We start from the raw sequence: 17,414 nt of genomic DNA, 5'->3' as shown, positions 1-17,414 counted from the left end.
TAAATAACCACAGTAGTCATGTAATACGAGTAAACAGGTTAGGTTTAGGCATAGTTTCTGTGAGGTTAAGGTTAGTGTTGGGCATAGTGTTTCTGAGGTTAGGGTTAGGGTTTAGGCACCACCTTGGCGACACACCAAAGAAAGTCCCATCATGGTTTGAGGTTTTTGGGTGTATTCTGTGTGTGCCTTGCATGTGCTTTGCTTTCCTCACCCTCTTGTTACCTACCAGACCACACCCCCTTGTTAACCAGCACACCACACAACCTTGTTAACCAGCACACCACACCCCCTCGTTAACCATCACACCTGAGTGTTGTTTCAGTGTCATTGCTTTGATTGGGTGTTTTTGTGCACTCAGTTGGTGCTGAATCCTGATGGTACAACAGAGGTAGCCTACAGTAGCCTGATTATCAGACTGAAGCTGCGTGGAGCTCACTCAGAGAGTGGGCGGTGTCTATGGTCTGGAACCAGGCTAAGCCTACAGTACAACTTGTGTCTTTTATGGTTCATGGAGTTTTTGAAGGTACTTTGTAACTGTAAACTTTAGCCCACTTGTGAGAAAGTAGGCTTTGTTTATTTGTGTGTGTGTGTGTGTGTGTGTGTGTGTGTGTGTGTGTGTGTGTGTGTGTGTGTGTGTGTGTGTGTGTGTGTGTGTGTGTGTGTGTGTGTGTGTGTGTGTGTGTGTTTGTTTCAATAAACTCCTCTGTACCTGAGCTTCCACCCTTTTGTGTTTTGAGGGTTCCCAACCCCTGACATGCAGATTTCCAGTGTGTTAAGCCCTTTATACTTTGTCGTGCATCAAATAGCAAAAATAGAAGATCTACACGTACCAACGATTCGCATTGCATGACGCGTATTTTTAAAAGTTTATGAAAGTCTTATAATAAAATGTGCATGTGTGTGAAATTGTTGATTGTGTGTGCACATTTAGTTGCTAGTAGTGTATCTTCTAATAACATTAAAATGATCTCCACACAGCTGTTCAGTCACCTTCCTTCCCCTCCTCCTCACCACCTCCTTCCCCCTTCTTCCTTCTCCTCCTCCTCACCACCCCCCTCCTCCTCCTCCTCACCACCTCCTGTGGCCGAGAAGATGGCTGGCCTGCTGGAAGCATCGTCCTCCACCATGTCGTCATCACCTCCTGCAATCAGAGAAAACAATCCCAAGGAGGTTCCAAGAGAAGGTGTGTACAGTATCTTGATATGGTTGTGAATTAAGTTCAATTCAAGGTATGTTCACACTGGGTGCCTTTCATGTAAAAAAAAAAAGGCTCTGTCTAGATAGATAACGCTTTTTCTGTCTGTGTTCCTCCTGGCTGGGTACCACCTCTCTGCCAGTCCCAGCCTGCACTGCTGCTGGCTTTTTGATTTCTCAAAACTGAAAAATGAAACTATTCACTCTGCTCAGCCAGAGAAAGCACTCTGATCAGTGCCTTCTAAAAGTGGCCGCTATGCATTCAACTTTTCGTCATTTCTCATATTGCTTCATGTAATAAATATGAACATGAATCCAAAATACACTGATAGAGCTGTCAAACAATAAAACTATATGGAATCTATGAAAGTTTAATCTGCAACATCATTTTATACAATATTTAGTGGGGGTCCCTGCTTCATCTCTCTCAGCTAGGGGGAAAAAGTGAAAAAACGTTGAAGACCCCTGCTTTAGTGTCTTCTAATGACATTAAAATGATCTCCTCACAGCTGCTTAGTCACCTTCCTCCTTCATCTCCTCGCCATTAAAACAATGGAAAAATAAATACTTTTTTAAATCTTTTTTTTCAACTATTCGACTAGTACCAACAAGGTCGACTAGTGGTTATACTAGTCGACTAGTTGGTGAAAGCCGGCTTTGAAATTGAGTCTATATGGCCTGTAGTTTAGCTGTTTTCCTTAATAAACATTGTCATAAATACTATATGCTTCCAGTTGCTAGTTTAAAGTCTTCTTTCAATCACCATGATATGTGTTTTGGTAAATTATGGTCCAATTTATTTTAAAATTGATGATAAAGTAGGGTATTCTCTAGGAGGAGCGGGATGATTTGATTGACAAGCTACCCAACCAATAGCATTCATACAGAAAGATACAGAAAGATGGCGTATTTGAAATAGTTGAAAAATAGGCTTCATTTACGGTCTGTAGAAACCAATGGCGTCACTCTGTCCATTCTTTTTTAACGATCTATGGTCTAGATATATAACGCTTTTTCTGCTGAAAATGAACCCTGTCTGTGTTTCTCCTCGCTGGCTGCCACCTCTTTCCCAGCATGAACTGCTTGCTGCTGGCTTTTTGATTTCTCAAAAGTAAAACTGAAACTATTCACTCTGCTCAACCAGAGAAAGCACTCTGATCGGCGCCTTCTAAAAATGCCTTCTAAAAGTGGCCGCTATGAGAAATGACTTTTCGTCATTTCTCATATTACTTAATGTAAAAAGGCAGTGCCTGTTTATTTTTCTATTTCTTTTGTGGTGCAAATGTGAACCCTATACCCTTAAATGACAAAACGGAATCCATATATTCACTGGTGATTGTGCATTTATACTTACTAGTCCGCACTCGCGTCGCATTGATAGCGTAGACATTATGATAACTCAGTAACTCAGATGTAACTGTCCAGTGTTTCTAAGTGTTCATTTTAGCGTTATTATTCTTATCTTTCTATTCTTGTACTTAAAACTCAGAGATGTCAGACGGCTGCCTCGACGAACAAGAGACACCTTCATCCTCGACCTCCCCGACACCTCCCCCCGCCAAGAGGAAGGCCCGGCCACCAAAGCCACCTCCGTCCTGCGTCTCGTCGACGTCTTCATCCTCCTCAGCCCCCACCAGATGCACCATCCACCGGAGGAAAACGGCCGAGAAGAAGGACAGGGAGGTCCTTCGGCAGGTCGACCCGTACAACCCTAGCGGCCAAATGAAGCCCGGTGACCCCTGCAACAAGTGCGGCCTTGCCAGGAGGGCCGAGCAGGGCCATGTTTACTACAAGGGCCGGTTCTTCTGCGCCAATACAGACGGCCCACGTGGTTGGACGCGGCAGCGGTGGCTGGAGGAACAGGAGGCACCGGCGGGGGCCGATGCTACGGTACCCAGGACCACCGCCTGGGGGAAGGAAAAGAAGCGAAGAGAGAGAGAGAGCAGCGGCAGAAAAATAAAACCTAGAAAGGCGGTAATATGCCAGCTGTGCGGCCAGCCGAAGCTGAAGGACTTTGGACACAGCCAATACAGCTCAGAGCACTTCTGTGCCATGTACTCGAGCAAGTCAGTGGAGCGGTGGCTGGCTGAAAAAAGAGTAATTAAGAGCCTCTTTCCCACCCCTCTTTTGTGGGCTTGATTTGCACGTTAGAGTAGTTCACCCACAAAAAAACACCTTATTTTCAATCAATTACACACCCCATGAAGCCTTGAATTCATGGATTTTTTTATGGATTTTTTAGTTTTTGTCCCATTCTAAGCCAATCATTTGATGACTGGCGGTCACCGTGTCATCAAATTATTGGCTTAGGAATGCAACAAAAACTGAAACTATTCACTCTGCTCAGCCAGAGAAAGCACTCTGATCAGCGCCTTCTAAAAGTGGCCGCTATGCATCCAACTTTTCGTAATTTCTCATATTGCTTAATGTAAAAAGGCAGTGCCTACTGTATGTCTTTCTTTTGTGGTGCAAATGTGAACATTATACATATACCCTTAAATTACAAAACGGAATCCATATATTCACTGGTGATAGATTGGGCATTTATACTTGCTAGTCCGCATTGATAGCGTATACATCATGCTAACTCAGTAAGAACAAAGTGCAGATGTCCAGTGTTTCTATGTATTTATTTTATTTTAGCGTCATTATTCTCATCTTTCTATTCTTGTACTTCATACTCACAGACCGCTGCCTCGACGGACAAGAGACACCTTAGTCCTTTCATTTCAACGATCGAGGAGAAGGACGGGGAGGTCCTTCAGCAGGTCGACCCATCCAACCTTAGCGGCCGGATGAAGCCCGGTGACCCCAGCAACAAGTGCGGCCTTAAGAGCCTTTTTTCCACCCCTCTTTTGTGGGCTTGATTTGTGCGTTCTCCCAAAAAAACATCTTATTTTCAATCAATTACACACCCCATGAAGCCTTGAATTCATTTAGATTCTTTTTGTTTTTGTGGAAGGCATACTTGCTCACATTAGACTGGGGGAAAAAAAGGAGATTTTCTGGGATATCAGCAAATGGCCTACACTCAACTCCCCCACCCCATATAACCCTAGTTAACGCGTTCAACCCTAGTTAACCGAATCCAGCATGCTCATTACACAGTAGCCCTAGTGTAGGCTACTGTGTAATGAGCATGCTGGATTTTTAAATAACGATGATTTGATCGGGACATCCCTACTAAAATTTGACACCTCCCTTTCCCTGAAAGGAGGGTGCAGTTGGCTGAACATTCTGGGTACGCAATGCTTCTGCCAGTCAGGACAGGACAGCAGCCCAGCGCTGAGGCAGGGGATTGGGGAGGTGTGTGTGTATGGGACAATGGTTTTTATTTTAGGTATGGCAACAACATCGCTTCAGAGTCTGTTGCTCTAGTTGGCGGGTGGTATGTTTCGGCAGGCGTTTGATTCTCCCCACCCTACGTCTGGCATTGGAGGGTATACATACCCCCATTGTTGCTGCAGCTGCTGCAACACCTGAAATTCCACACACAGTCGAACTAATTAAACTCAGCCGGGTTTGAATGTTGTTAATCACGATAAATCAGTGCATGGCGTGTGCCTATCTCTAAATAAATTGTATTTGTACTTTGAATTATACATATTTTTTAAAGGTGCTAATTTATATAGATAAAGGTCATGCATGTATTCACACTTCTTGTGCTGAAACATATTCATTTATGCTCTCACTCAAGTTCTATCATCTATCTATTCTATGCCCTTTCAACATTATTAGCATAATGGCTTCTTGGGGTCAAAGTCAACAGCTTCTGTTATGGTTTGTCTTTCACCAGCGTTAATGGCTGCTGTGAACCCCCCCACCACCCCCAGACCTCCCTGATCAGTGTGCTCACAACGGTAACCGGAACGCTCGCCCCAAAACACACTCTTCCCCATTTTTTCCCTCTCTAACGTTCTGTTCGGAGCAGTGCTATTCCCATGGACTGAAAATTCCACTACTGTGCGAGGTCTCCAACTTTAGTAAAAATAAAGGAAACTAGAAAATGTGCTCCTCGGAGCACAGGTCTCCGCCAGGCGAGGTGGTAAAAGAAAGTACTGTTTATTAATTCTGTCTTACCTATTTATATTACATATTGTGATGTCACGTGAAGCTTGACCAATGTTAGGTGTTCACAGACGGACGGACACACACATACGCGGACGGACAAAGTGAAAACATACTCTCCACCATGCCTTCGGCCTGGCGGAGACAATTATTTCGCTACTTATCAAAATAAAGGCTGTTTTGTGTTGTTGAAAGACTATTCTCCACGGTGGGAAACGTCTCAGGACTAGCCTGGCGTGGCCAGACTAATATCACTGCGTAGATATTAGTCTGGAATGTCTGTGTGGAACCTGCATTTCCGAGAGGCAAATAAAAAAAATGCCTCTGCTGATAAACCCGCCCCATATTTGCATACTGGGCCCTGATTGGTCCCTCACAACTTCGGAGGGAGAGAAATACAATCTCTATTGAGAGGGGCCAGACCTAATCTGCCGAGGGCAATTTCTTTTTGCAATGGCAGATTCGTCTGAATCTCAGGACCCCACCTTCTCTGTATAATACACTTTTTGGGCAGAAGTTAAAATATGTCCACCAGACATAAATAATTGTAATCACTCACCTCCCCTCTACAGATCTGGTCAATATAAATTAACATTGCCCAGAACTGTAGAGGGCGAAGGTGAGTAAATAAAATAAAGTCTGTATGACAAACATTTATTGCCATAGTTTTAGTCGACAAAATAAAAACACTGTAGGGAAGGTACAGTAGGTCTGCGGTACTGCAGTCACAGAAATGCCAAATAACAAACAGTAGTCAATGTCATTGATGGATTGATAAAAAATATTCTGGGAGTGCCTGGTTCTACTGGCATTATGAACAAAACGTTTGGTGCCGATAGGTCCCGCGCTTTATGAGATTAGCTAAGGAATCACACGCACAATACACACGTCCCACGTTTACAATCATCCCTCCCTCAGGTACTCAAACTTTGTTTAGGCTGTAGACAAATCCACAGAGCGGATATTGCCGCTCCGCACCGCGACACCGCAGCTACATGCAGCGCTCTGAGAGATTCGTCTACAGCCAGTATCCAGCACTATAACTCATAGCCTACTGTAGCTTCGTAATAGCCTGCATTAAAGCAGCTCTTAAATGACTCGCCTAACGTAAACACTTACTGTATCTGTGTGTGCTTCCCCAGACAGACAGACCCCCTCCTCACTAATGTCTTTCCCCCTCCTTCCTCACACCTGTTGTCCAGTCAGTTTTCATCACCATGAGGGTTCCCTGGTTACCTCAGCCCACTCAAACCTTCCTTGGATTACTTTCATAATGCAGTACACCCCCCATAAAGTACACCCCCCCCCCCCAAAAAAAAAGAAGCGCTTTGCCAAGTGAACATTCTTTATGATGTGATCTCTTCATCATCAGATCAAAGCCAATCTATAGCCTCTTTTTATACACAGCCTGTTCAAAGCTGAAAGTAAAACAGAATAAAAAAAAATAATTGTCTAAACTAATCGGAATAAATACTATAATCTGAAAGGGAATGTTATTTATAAAGAGCAGCGTCACATGGGGGGGATATACTATTTCAGGTGCTGGGGTCATGGGGTAGCCCATTGGTCTAAGATTTTATTTACTTCCTTAAAGAGAGAAAGGGGTTTCCTCCATGGCCATTAGGGAATGCAATGTATACCTTCTTATAATGCCATGTGGAAGCCAGTACAGCCCCAGTCCCATTTATTTATCCCCTCTGCAAAAATCGCTTCATTTTCTTTCTCTCTCTCTCCTCGGCTGACAGGTGAGAACTCTGCTCTTATTCCATTCTCCTCCTTGGCTTCTAACTTTAGAAAAGAGAATTTTTACTTCCTCAAATGTGCTGTTATTTAGCTGGTCTTCTTTTATGCCTGTGTTCTGGCTGGTTAGTGGTTGTACAGGAATATTTAAAGGAGTAGTTCACCCCAAAAATTACTTATTTTCTATCAATTACACACCCCATGAAGCCTTAAATTCATGGAGATATTTTTTGTTTTTAAGCCAATAATTTGATGACCGGGTCATCAGTCAATGAGACTCAGTATATAGGAGACTCTGTGAGTCCTCCGACTCTGCCAGTCATCAAATTATTGGCTTAGGAATGCAACAAAAAATAAAACATCTTTGGTAGAAAATAAGTCATTTTTTGGGCGAACTACTCCTTCAAGTTGGTTGTAAGTTATGATTTAGTTGATACTAGATTGTTATATAGTCTTACCAACTGTGTGTGGTTGTGGATCAATGAGAGGTCATTTTGGGAATGCGAAAATTGTTGTATTTGTACTCATTATATCAGGTGTTTTGAATCAAAGCTGATGTTGGCTATACATCAATATTGTTAGGGGTGTGTGAGGTTGATATTTTGGTGCACAGGTGTAAACAAGTAGATTGCTTATGGAAAGTACATGTTATTTCAAGCCAGTGTTGTGATTATTTATCCACCAGCCTTTGATGTGCATTCTGAAGAGAATCAAGAGGGGTTTATTTGTCACTCACAGTGAAATGGTGGGCTGTGTTCCGCAAAGACTATGCTAACGCATAATGCAATATGATATAAGATAATATTAAAGCTGTACTATGTAAGTTAGGATAAAATGTAATTTTATCTGTATGTAACGCAATATAACTTATACAATTGGGGTGGTTACATTTTGTTTCCCTGCTCATCTATTGAGACATTTAGATCGTGTCAAAGGTCATGTCTCACCTAGACACAGGATCTGACACATTTTATCCCCTGAGTTGGCTAGGTTATAATTTCTGGGCTTGCGCAGCAGCGCAGCAAACCGTGTTCAAATCCGGGGTAGAAGAGTAAAGTAAATAGACATCCATATGCGAAGGAAATGTAAATAAATAGCCCTAGTGTTTGGTTTGTTGGTCATATAGACCATTGGTTCTCAAAGTGGGGTCCGGGGACCCCCAGGGGTCCTTGAGGGAGTTCCAGGGGGTCCCCAGCTAAATGATTGATTAGGAACCAAATGGACCCTTATGGGTCTGTAACTCTGAGTGCACAAATGGAACCAAATGGACCCTAACGGGTCCATTTGGTTCCATTTGTACACTCTCAGAGTTGAATTGACATAGATTTTACAATATAAATTGCGGTCCAAGTGATAGAAATGCCATTAAATGGGGGTCCGTAGCCCTAATGCATGTCAAACTGGGGGTCCTTGAAATTAAAATGGTTGAGAATCACTGCTAGAGCCGTAAAAAAAAATCATCTCTTATGGGGGTCCCTGGCATATCTTTTGAAATGGGGGTCCGCGGGCTAATAAGTGTCAATTTGGGGGTCCTTGACATGAAAAAGTTGGAGAACCACTGATATAGACTATTTTGATATATATACTCATGATACAGAGCTATGTCATCCTAGATTTAAAAATAAAATAACCAGGGGCATAATTGATGTATAAGCAATCTTTGAGCAAATCTTTAATTCCCTTGTATGATCAGAAAGGGGTAATACGACTACTACTGATGATGATGATGATAATAAAAACATCTAAAATGTTATCAATAACATTCACAGTTTGGTTTCTATACTTTAGGTTTATCTGTTGATACATCACAAAGCAAATTGTGAATATTTTACTCACATTTGCTACTAAGAGCAGAACTAGTACTGTATGTAAGAACATGTTGCTGTTGGGAGAGGGTACGCTTCACAGATAATAGTCACCAAAGAAAAGAGCTTATCAAGAATAATAGGACTCATGAATAACAGTGTAATGAAAAGGTTTCATACCATTGTCCACATTGTTGAATAACAAACTGTGTTTTTGTGGTACACCCAAATGGGATACTTGTCATTAATTCCATTGGCTCCATAAAAGTGTTTCTCCAATTTTATCATGCCTAAAGTTTGGTAACACAACTGTAACTGTGTTTTTGGTGAGATAATAACATGTCTTATTAAGCCACTATGATTTTCATGCCATATTTGCTTTTCAAAGCTCCCCCTCCTCAATATGTCTCGTCGTCTCCATCATTTATTAACAGACATTTCATCCTGTGCTGAAGGATTCTTCAGCTGTGCCTGCATGTGGTTACAATAGCTATTTTCGCTATTTGTCGAACGATGGAGTAGGCCTTTTGGGGCTTAAGTGGTTAAAACTTTAAATTTAGACTTTGTGGTTACATTAACAGATATAGGTCCCATGACCTTCATCTTAATCTTCAAGTCACTGCAGTGTACATAGATGGTAATCTGGGCTGTACGTAATGGTTCTAACTTGGTGTAATGTCTTGGTCAGGGATGTCTCAGGGGTGTAAAGTGGGTTTCTGATCGTCTTCCAGTAGACCACCATCCTGCCACAACCACCCAAGGCGAACAACAAATGGCATCCGCATTGGTTCCTTGTTCTAATTTAGCCATTGCTTGACAACATTGACAATGACAAAACGTTCCAACTTGTGTTGGGTGTATGGTTTCCCTGTCAGGGGTTCTATCATTCATTAATGCACCCTCCTGGAACATTCCATGCTAACTGCATGCAGCCTCACATGTGCTTGACCCTCTGACGTCTTGAAAGACATGGTAGTCCATCTGTTGGTGGCAGCATTCATAGTTAAAGGTATATAAGGCAAGGATAAGAGACAATGTCAGATATTTACTGTATATACTAGTCTGTATCTAGAATATCAGTTGCTTTTTTCTATATAATCATATGAAAATGACTTAACCGGGGTCCCCCAGACGCAAAGGCACCAGAAGGGAGGTTTCCTCGAGATATTCGGTCATGCACGATTGAGGTCTGGGCCGTTTTCATTGTGCACAATGGTTGTGTACCAGCTGCCTGCTCTCACAGGCTATCCTACTAGTACACAAATATTTGATCAGATGCCCTTGTGGCTCGGACTGCAAGAATTAACATGAGGTACAGCAGGATACAGCCATTTACAGGGCAAATCCATTTTGTGTATTTGTATGACACAACGCTGAGTTGAAACGTGTCCGTTGTTCTGTCCGTGGAGAGGTAAATAAAAAAAAGGACATTAATTGAGTGCTTGCTGTTTTCTCAGTTTCATGATGTTGAGCCACCACTGCTTAAGACTTGTTTAAACTGGAGTGTTGCGGGCATTCCGCTTTGCAGAGCCCTGATGCTGTGTGATGAGTTCATGATGATAAATGAATTAAATAATTAAGCGTTAATAACATGCAAGTGTAGGAAATGTGTGGGCGGGGCAGATTTCCAAAATGTATATTACATAATATTCATGGCAAATTATAACCTAAGTATTGCTTATTCACATTATCTGAATTCCCAGCATTTAAAGTTACATGGTGCCCTTTATTTAATATTGTACTGTATGTTTTGACCATCCCTCTATCCATCCACCCATCCAGCAATTCTCTACAGGGTGTGAAACCTTACGAACGCCAAGATGTCCGAGTGAGTAACCTTTACTCTTCTTAGGCTATGTTTTCTCATGGAATGCAGAAATGACCTAACACTAGGACTAAATGTGCAACTGATAAATGTTTTTAAAAGCTGTATTGTTTTACTTGGTAAATGAGTGCAAATGAGCATGTCACAACAATGAGATAACCCCATCAAATTAACATACATTTAATATGTTAAATATTTCTCATTAGAAAATAAACCTCCCTCAATAGCAAAACAACAACAACAACAATACTAATAATAAAAAACATTTTCTCAAACTCTTTAGGAAGAAGATATCATCGAGTCGAAAGCACGCCCTGAAGGTAAAAAGGATGTTTTTTTGTCTATAGTTTTATAAATACTGTATGTATAAAGGAACTAATCTGCCAAGTGTTTAAATCTGAAAATAAATGCTTCAGTATTCTACTGCTAGAAAGCGAGACAATATTTGATGAGGTTGGGGATAAATTATAAATTAAAGGCAACAATATGTTATATTATTGTTAAAAAAACACTTTCAAGCTGGTGTCCATACTGTATTTTGGGCATGTCATTATAGGCCAACACTTTCCCCAAAATGTTACAGCTTGTTGTGTTGTGAGTGTGACACATTGTGAGCTAGTAGATTGCTATTTTCACTATTCGTCGAGCGATGGAGTATAGGCCTATATGGGGCTTAAAAGTGATTAAAACTAAAGTAGATGGTGACTGACTCAACATCTTGGGACACTGCTAATGTCCCCAAATATACTGTTGAATGCTCCAAAGGTCTTTTTTCTTAAATTTGTGACAAACAGCAAATATACCGATTTTTGCTGTTTGTCACAAATAAAATAAAAAACATTTGGATCATTCAACAAGTGAGTTGCGACCCCCGCTTTGTTCTTATATTTCTGTTTCTACAGTTTGGCTCAGCACCAAGGAACGGATGTGCGTTATTTGTTTTTCTGAATGTTTTCCCAAACATACTGTTCCATGAGAATTTAATTTGTGTGTGTTCATTGTCTTCCAGAGCTTGATGCTCTCCATCGCTAAAGGTTTACTAGAAGAAGAAGAAAGGGAACGTGAGGAGGAGAGAGAAAGATACATGGCAGAGAACTGCCCTCCTCCGCAACTTCATGGGTCCATGCAGGCATTACAGGTATTCAATAATAACCCAATAATAACCCTCCCCACCTTCCATCGTCTGATAATCAGTGGTAGAGGAAGTACTCCGATTTTGACGTAAAAACTATGTAGAAATGAAATACTGTTACAAATAAAGGTCCTGTATTCAAAATTGTAGTAAAAGTACTGGCATCAAAATATACACCGCTTACAGGCTACTACACGTAAAAGTAGGCCTACTCATACAGAATCTCACTTTAATGTTGTTGGTTTTAATGACTTTATGTGCTACTGAGTAGCTTAACCTATAATAATCATCACCATTTATGAATTAATGGACAGATTTTGTAATAATAATCTAAATCTGCAAAGTAACTAGTAACTATAAAGTTGTCAAATAATTGTAGTGGAGTGAAAGTATTGAAAAATGGAAATTGTCAACATTGACAAAACTAAAGTAAAAGTGCCTAAAAATGAAGTTAAGTATTTGAGTAAATGTGCTTAGTTACTTTCCACCACTGCTGATGATAATGATAATGGCCTGATGGTTTATAGGAGCTGGCCAGAGAGATCCACAAGAAGATTGAAGTGATGGACGAAGAGCGATACGACCTGGAGAATAAAGTCAACAAAACCAACAAGGAGGTGAGTTTACATTCACACCAGTGTTTGGGATGATGATGTCTGACATGTTTAACCCATTAAGACCTGAGGCTGATTCTAAAAATGTCTTCTAGATCCGAACAGTTTTCTGATAAAAAGTTCTGATTTCTATAACAGTGGTACCCCTAAAATGATATATTTGGTTTGCGGACCCCCATCTCAAAATAGTTTGTTCCAGGGACCCCAAGAAAAAAAGATTTGAGTTGAAAATGTTCGTTTAAAAATCAATTTAAAAAATAGCAGATCTACAAGCTCGTAGTGCGGCACAAAGTGACATGCTATGAGCTTGTAGATCTGCTATTTTTGAATAGCTAAAGTATAAAATAATGGCTAAAGTGGCTAACATCTAAAATGACACAGATGCCTTCCTAGTTTTAATGGATTTTATGTGGGATTATGTCTTCAATTAATCATTTCAAATAGGGATTAATGAAGAATTTCCAGTAGGAATTACAAACTAAACACAAGCATCTGCATCTATACCACAGCAACCAATGCAGATTGGTTGGTGATGTCTGAATACACCAACCCTATCTGATCACTTGCAAACAACAGTGTTGACAGTCAGAGCTAAAGATCAGATTGATCAGATCAGGAGACCACAAGGGGAATTAAATGTAAATTCTCATCGAAAGAAGGTGTCATTTACTGCCGCCGTTTTTTCCTTTTTCTCCTTTGTACATATAGTACAAACCTTTTAGGCTTTTTTTTTTTACTATTTTGAAAAACATATTAAAATAGTTCAAACAGCTGATCTACAGCTCACAACGTGACGATATTTTCACTATTTTAAAATGTTTGTCAAAATTATAGTAAAAATGACAAAAAAGTTTAGGCATATGGGGTAAGGCGGCATGCAAGATAGGTCCCGACATGTGGTAGTGTAAATCCTTTATGCTATGTTCATGATTTCAATACATGGGACCACAATGGAAACAAGTCCCCAGGACTTTTTTGTGTTATCCTTTTAGCCTTAATATCTTAGTGTACCTTGTGATGTTTACCTTTCTGTCTAATAAAGTATTCAACCATCAATTTGAGAGACAAATAGGACTTGCCTGCAGTAGTGTGATCATGGCCTCTGCTCTGGTTCTGTTCTGTGCTGGTCCAGATTGAAGACTTGCAGATCAAAGTGCAGGACCTGAAGGGCAAGTTCAAGAAGCCGACCTTGAGAAAAGTACGTATGTCTGCTGACGCCATGCTGAAGGCTCTGCTGGGATCCAAGCACACGGTCAACCTGGACCTGAGGGCCAACCTGAAGCAAGTCAAGAAAGAGAATAAGGAGGAGGTGAGTACTTTAGTACTTTCAACCTGGTGTCTGGCATGTCAATTGTATAGGCAAAGATGTTCAAAAATGTCAACATAAATAGCCGATCTTTAACCCATTCAATCCGGGAGCGGCACCAAGTGCAGCGCTACGAGCTTGTAGATCTGCTAATTTTCATTTTTTACTCAAATCTTTGCTTCTGGGGTCCCTGGAACAAAACTTCAAGGAGTTTTGTTGGTGCAGCCTGTGCAGATGTCTTCTTTACCATTGCCTGTATTGCTGTTGCAGGATAAGGATTTGCGCGACGTCGGGGATTGGCGTAAGAACATTGAGGACAAAGCCGGCATGGACGGCAGGAAGAAAATGTTTGAGACTGAGGCTTAAATTGAATACACTATATATTCATATGACTGTATTTCCTGTTAGCAGATTGTACAACTTTCATTTCTGACCTTCTCTTTGCTTTATTGACCTGATGTAAACACTTTCATTCTTGGATCCACCTTTTCTGCAACAGAACCATTCATGTAATAAACTATTAACATATACAGTATGCTGATGTAGTCAATGTGTCCTGTCTCATCTGCTCATTTTTACTAACAACTCAAATAACTGGAAATACCCGGTTCATGCAAAACCGCACTGCCCAAGTCAAGAGGGAGGGGGGGGGGGGGTACACTTTGCCAAGGGGGTTGTATTGTGAACACACATCTAGTTTAGAACAATTCACAACATGACATGTATTTTGTACCAGATTAGTTGCACAGATATGTTGAGTTCTAGTAAGTGTGCATTTATACTGTATTTTGAGAAAAGCAAAGGGAATTCTGATAGTTCTACTAAGACACACATTCAACTGAGCACAGTCATAAAACTAATCATGAGGCCATAGATTTAGATTCACTGCATATTATGAAATATTGACATTAGGCTACTGTACAAATCTTGGTCAGTACAACGATTAATACATTTTTCCCCCTAACTTTGTAGGATGTATTTAAAGTACCTTTCTAGACTTGTAAAAAGGTTAATATATGATTGTAAAGTGTTGTCAATCATCTTTTAGTGGTCATCTGAACATCCTCTTATCTCTTGTATTGCCTTACAGTGGTTCACAAAATGTTTTATTTCGAAGGACCCCCATAACTCTGAGAGTGTACAAATGGAACCAAATGTTCCATTTGTTGAGAGTGTACAAATGGAACCAAATGTTCCATTTGTACACTCTCAGAGTTACTGACCTGTAAGGGTCCATTTGATTTGATTTAATTTATTTACAAAGATTTTTAGTAGAACAATTAATTATGTTCTGATGATGAAATTGGATAATTTAGCGGTGCACTAATTGTTTGAGCACCTTTGCTTGATACCTATCAGCAAAAAAATATCCAGCGATTAAGTGCAGATACCTCTTGTCACTTTTTTCAATTGAAAATGTGTAATTTTTGTCAAGCAGAGGGTTTGGCATATAGCGTTAAAAAGTAGGGATGTACTGATGAAATCACAACCAAAAAATATTTTAAAATCAAACATGCTTGTTCGGCATTCTACATTGATTTCTGGACAGTGCTTTATCTGCACGACTACATCTGATTAGAGCTGGGTCAAAACATACAATGAGGTCTAGGTCAACATTTTACAAATTATGGAGGTGCTTAAGCAAGGAACTCAATACTCCGCTGACTACATGCCATAGGCTGGAGGGACGATTGCTCTGCGATTGGCTAGTCTGTCATTAAGTCAACCGCCTGACCAATGCTGTAACTTCATCACTCAGTGACTGCAGTCAGTCAAAGTCCCTCTCCAGCCAAAGACGTTGGGTAAGTAAAGACTATTTGTGTAATATATGCATCTTACTCTCAAGATATAGGCCTTGTCTAGAGTTTCCCTGGACTCTGTTAGCCTACCTAGGTCCTCTACTTAAACCCATCTACACCAAATCTCTACACAGAAAATGTCCGATCTACAAGCTCACAACATGTCGTGTTGCAACACGTTGTTAGATTGTAGATCTGTTATTTTTGCCCGAATGTTCAGCCCAGAATAGGGAAACTATAGGGTAGGGTTAAGGGTCTTTCTGGAATCCATTTATTGAATTCTGTAAAGCCACTCAGTTGACAGAACTGCATTCCGTAGATGTTCCACTGGCCACGTCAGCCATTGATGTAGTTCCAAGGGCAATTCATATAGGTCTAAAGTATTTATTTGTATTACTTCATAAGGTATCCTTAATAAGCAACAGTTTACAAGAGACTTTGGGCCTTAAATGCTTGTTAGCGTATTTCTAGACAGCCTTACAGGTAGAGATTTAATCTCTAAGCGTCTCACAGTATTCCTTTGGGACCTAAGCTGTGAATGTTTTCCTCTCTAATTACTCTAGTTCAGCATGGAGTGCGTCGGCAGATACTACATACCTGTGTGTTAACGAGTTCCTGGAGTACAACACCTCAAACCACCCAACGTCTTCATAACATCATTTTGTAAATGTCTTCGTCAGTGGTGTAAAGTACATTTACTGTACTTAAGTACAATTTTTTGAGGTATTTTTACTTTACTGAGTATTTCCAATTATCTATTCTTTTACATCTACTCCACTACATCTCCGAGGCAAATATTGTACTTTTACTCCATTACAATTATTTGAAAACTTTAGTTACTAGTTACTTTGTAGATTTTGATTTTGATTACAAAACATACATTAACTACTTTAGCCCTATATACATTTCAGCCATTTGAAAATAGCCGATCTACAAACTGTGAGCTTGTAGATCTGCTATTTTCAAAAGATTTGTATTCATTTGAAAACTTGAAATGGGACATTCTGCATAATGAGGATGCCAATACTTTTGTACTTTTACTCAAGTACATTTTGAATTCCGGACGTTTACTTGTAACACTATATTGCAGTATTGATACTTTTACTTAAGTAAAACATGTGAGTACTTTTTCCACCACTGGTTTTTCATTACATACAGTATATTATATCCTTTATAAAATTTTGGCAACTTCTGAGAATTTAAAACAAACATCTACGCCCAAAACTAGCAGAGTTGGGAGAACTCAGATGGACTGCATCAGTCATTGTTGTAAGAAACAATTCGAAAAAATGGTTGCATCTCACTTTATTGACAGTTGCTGGAACACTTTGAAGTTAAAAAAAAAGTTAAAAAAATCATTGAAAAAAATAAGATTTACAGTTCAATTCAATTTTATTTTTGAGCTGTGACAGTTTTGTTAATGTTTTTGTCCCTATCTTTTCCCCCGATAGATACTAACAGAACGTGATGGAGGTTCTCCCTGATTGTTCTCCCTGATTGGGTACCGGGGCGGTATATAAGACAGTAATGACGCGCCAGACATCAATCAACAAAATGACACCTCAACAGCATGGTCACTCTAACCACAGGAATCTGCTATCACAATAAACAGCGTGAGTTGTTGTGCCACACAAAATACACGTACGCTTCCCGTATATAAATAGATCCTTTCTCTATTCCCGTCGGTTAGTAGAAAGCAGCCGCTTGCGTTGACGACTTTTTTGTGTTGCGTTTTCCATATTTGAGGTATGATGGCACAAGATAATAAGGGGTTCTTGAAGGGGTGAGGGTTATTTATAATGAGGGGTGCTGAGGAAGGGGGCATATGACACTGTACTGTATTTCATGACCTTGCCAGCTCATTGGTGTTGGCGTAATCCACTTCCATAAACAGAAAGTTGGAGGATTTGGAGGGCTATCAGAGAATGCAA

General features: G+C 40.4%; 1 protein-coding gene across 3 annotated transcripts; it reads left to right on the top strand.

The window, feature by feature from the left end:
- Window positions 1–6,920: 6,920 nt before the first annotated feature.
- On the top strand, window positions 6,921–14,214 carry LOC311047367 (troponin I, fast skeletal muscle-like). 3 transcript variants are annotated; one of them, XM_084060059.1, is made up of 7 exons: window positions 6,921–7,007; window positions 10,603–10,635; window positions 10,916–10,952; window positions 11,642–11,770; window positions 12,292–12,381; window positions 13,511–13,687; window positions 13,955–14,214. In XM_084060059.1, the coding sequence occupies exons 2-7, from the start codon at window positions 10,628–10,630 to the stop codon at window positions 14,048–14,050; spliced, it is 537 nt and encodes a 178-aa protein (XP_083916185.1). In that variant the 5' UTR covers window positions 6,921–7,007; window positions 10,603–10,627; the 3' UTR covers window positions 14,051–14,214. The 3 variants fall into 3 exon arrangements, with proteins under 3 accessions (XP_083916185.1, XP_083916186.1, XP_083916187.1); XM_084060060.1 differs by having other exon boundaries at window positions 6,932–7,007; window positions 10,590–10,635; XM_084060061.1 differs by having other exon boundaries at window positions 6,984–7,061; window positions 10,604–10,635.
- Window positions 14,215–17,414: the final 3,200 nt, after the last annotated feature.

This window comes from Gymnoscopelus microlampas (assembly GCF_963454915.1).
Source record: "Gymnoscopelus microlampas genome assembly, chromosome: 6".
In the NCBI taxonomy this organism is placed as follows: Eukaryota; Metazoa; Chordata; class Actinopteri; order Myctophiformes; family Myctophidae; genus Gymnoscopelus; species Gymnoscopelus microlampas.
The sequence above is the reverse complement of the archived record's forward strand: the minus strand, read 5'-3'. Positions and strand labels throughout refer to the sequence as shown.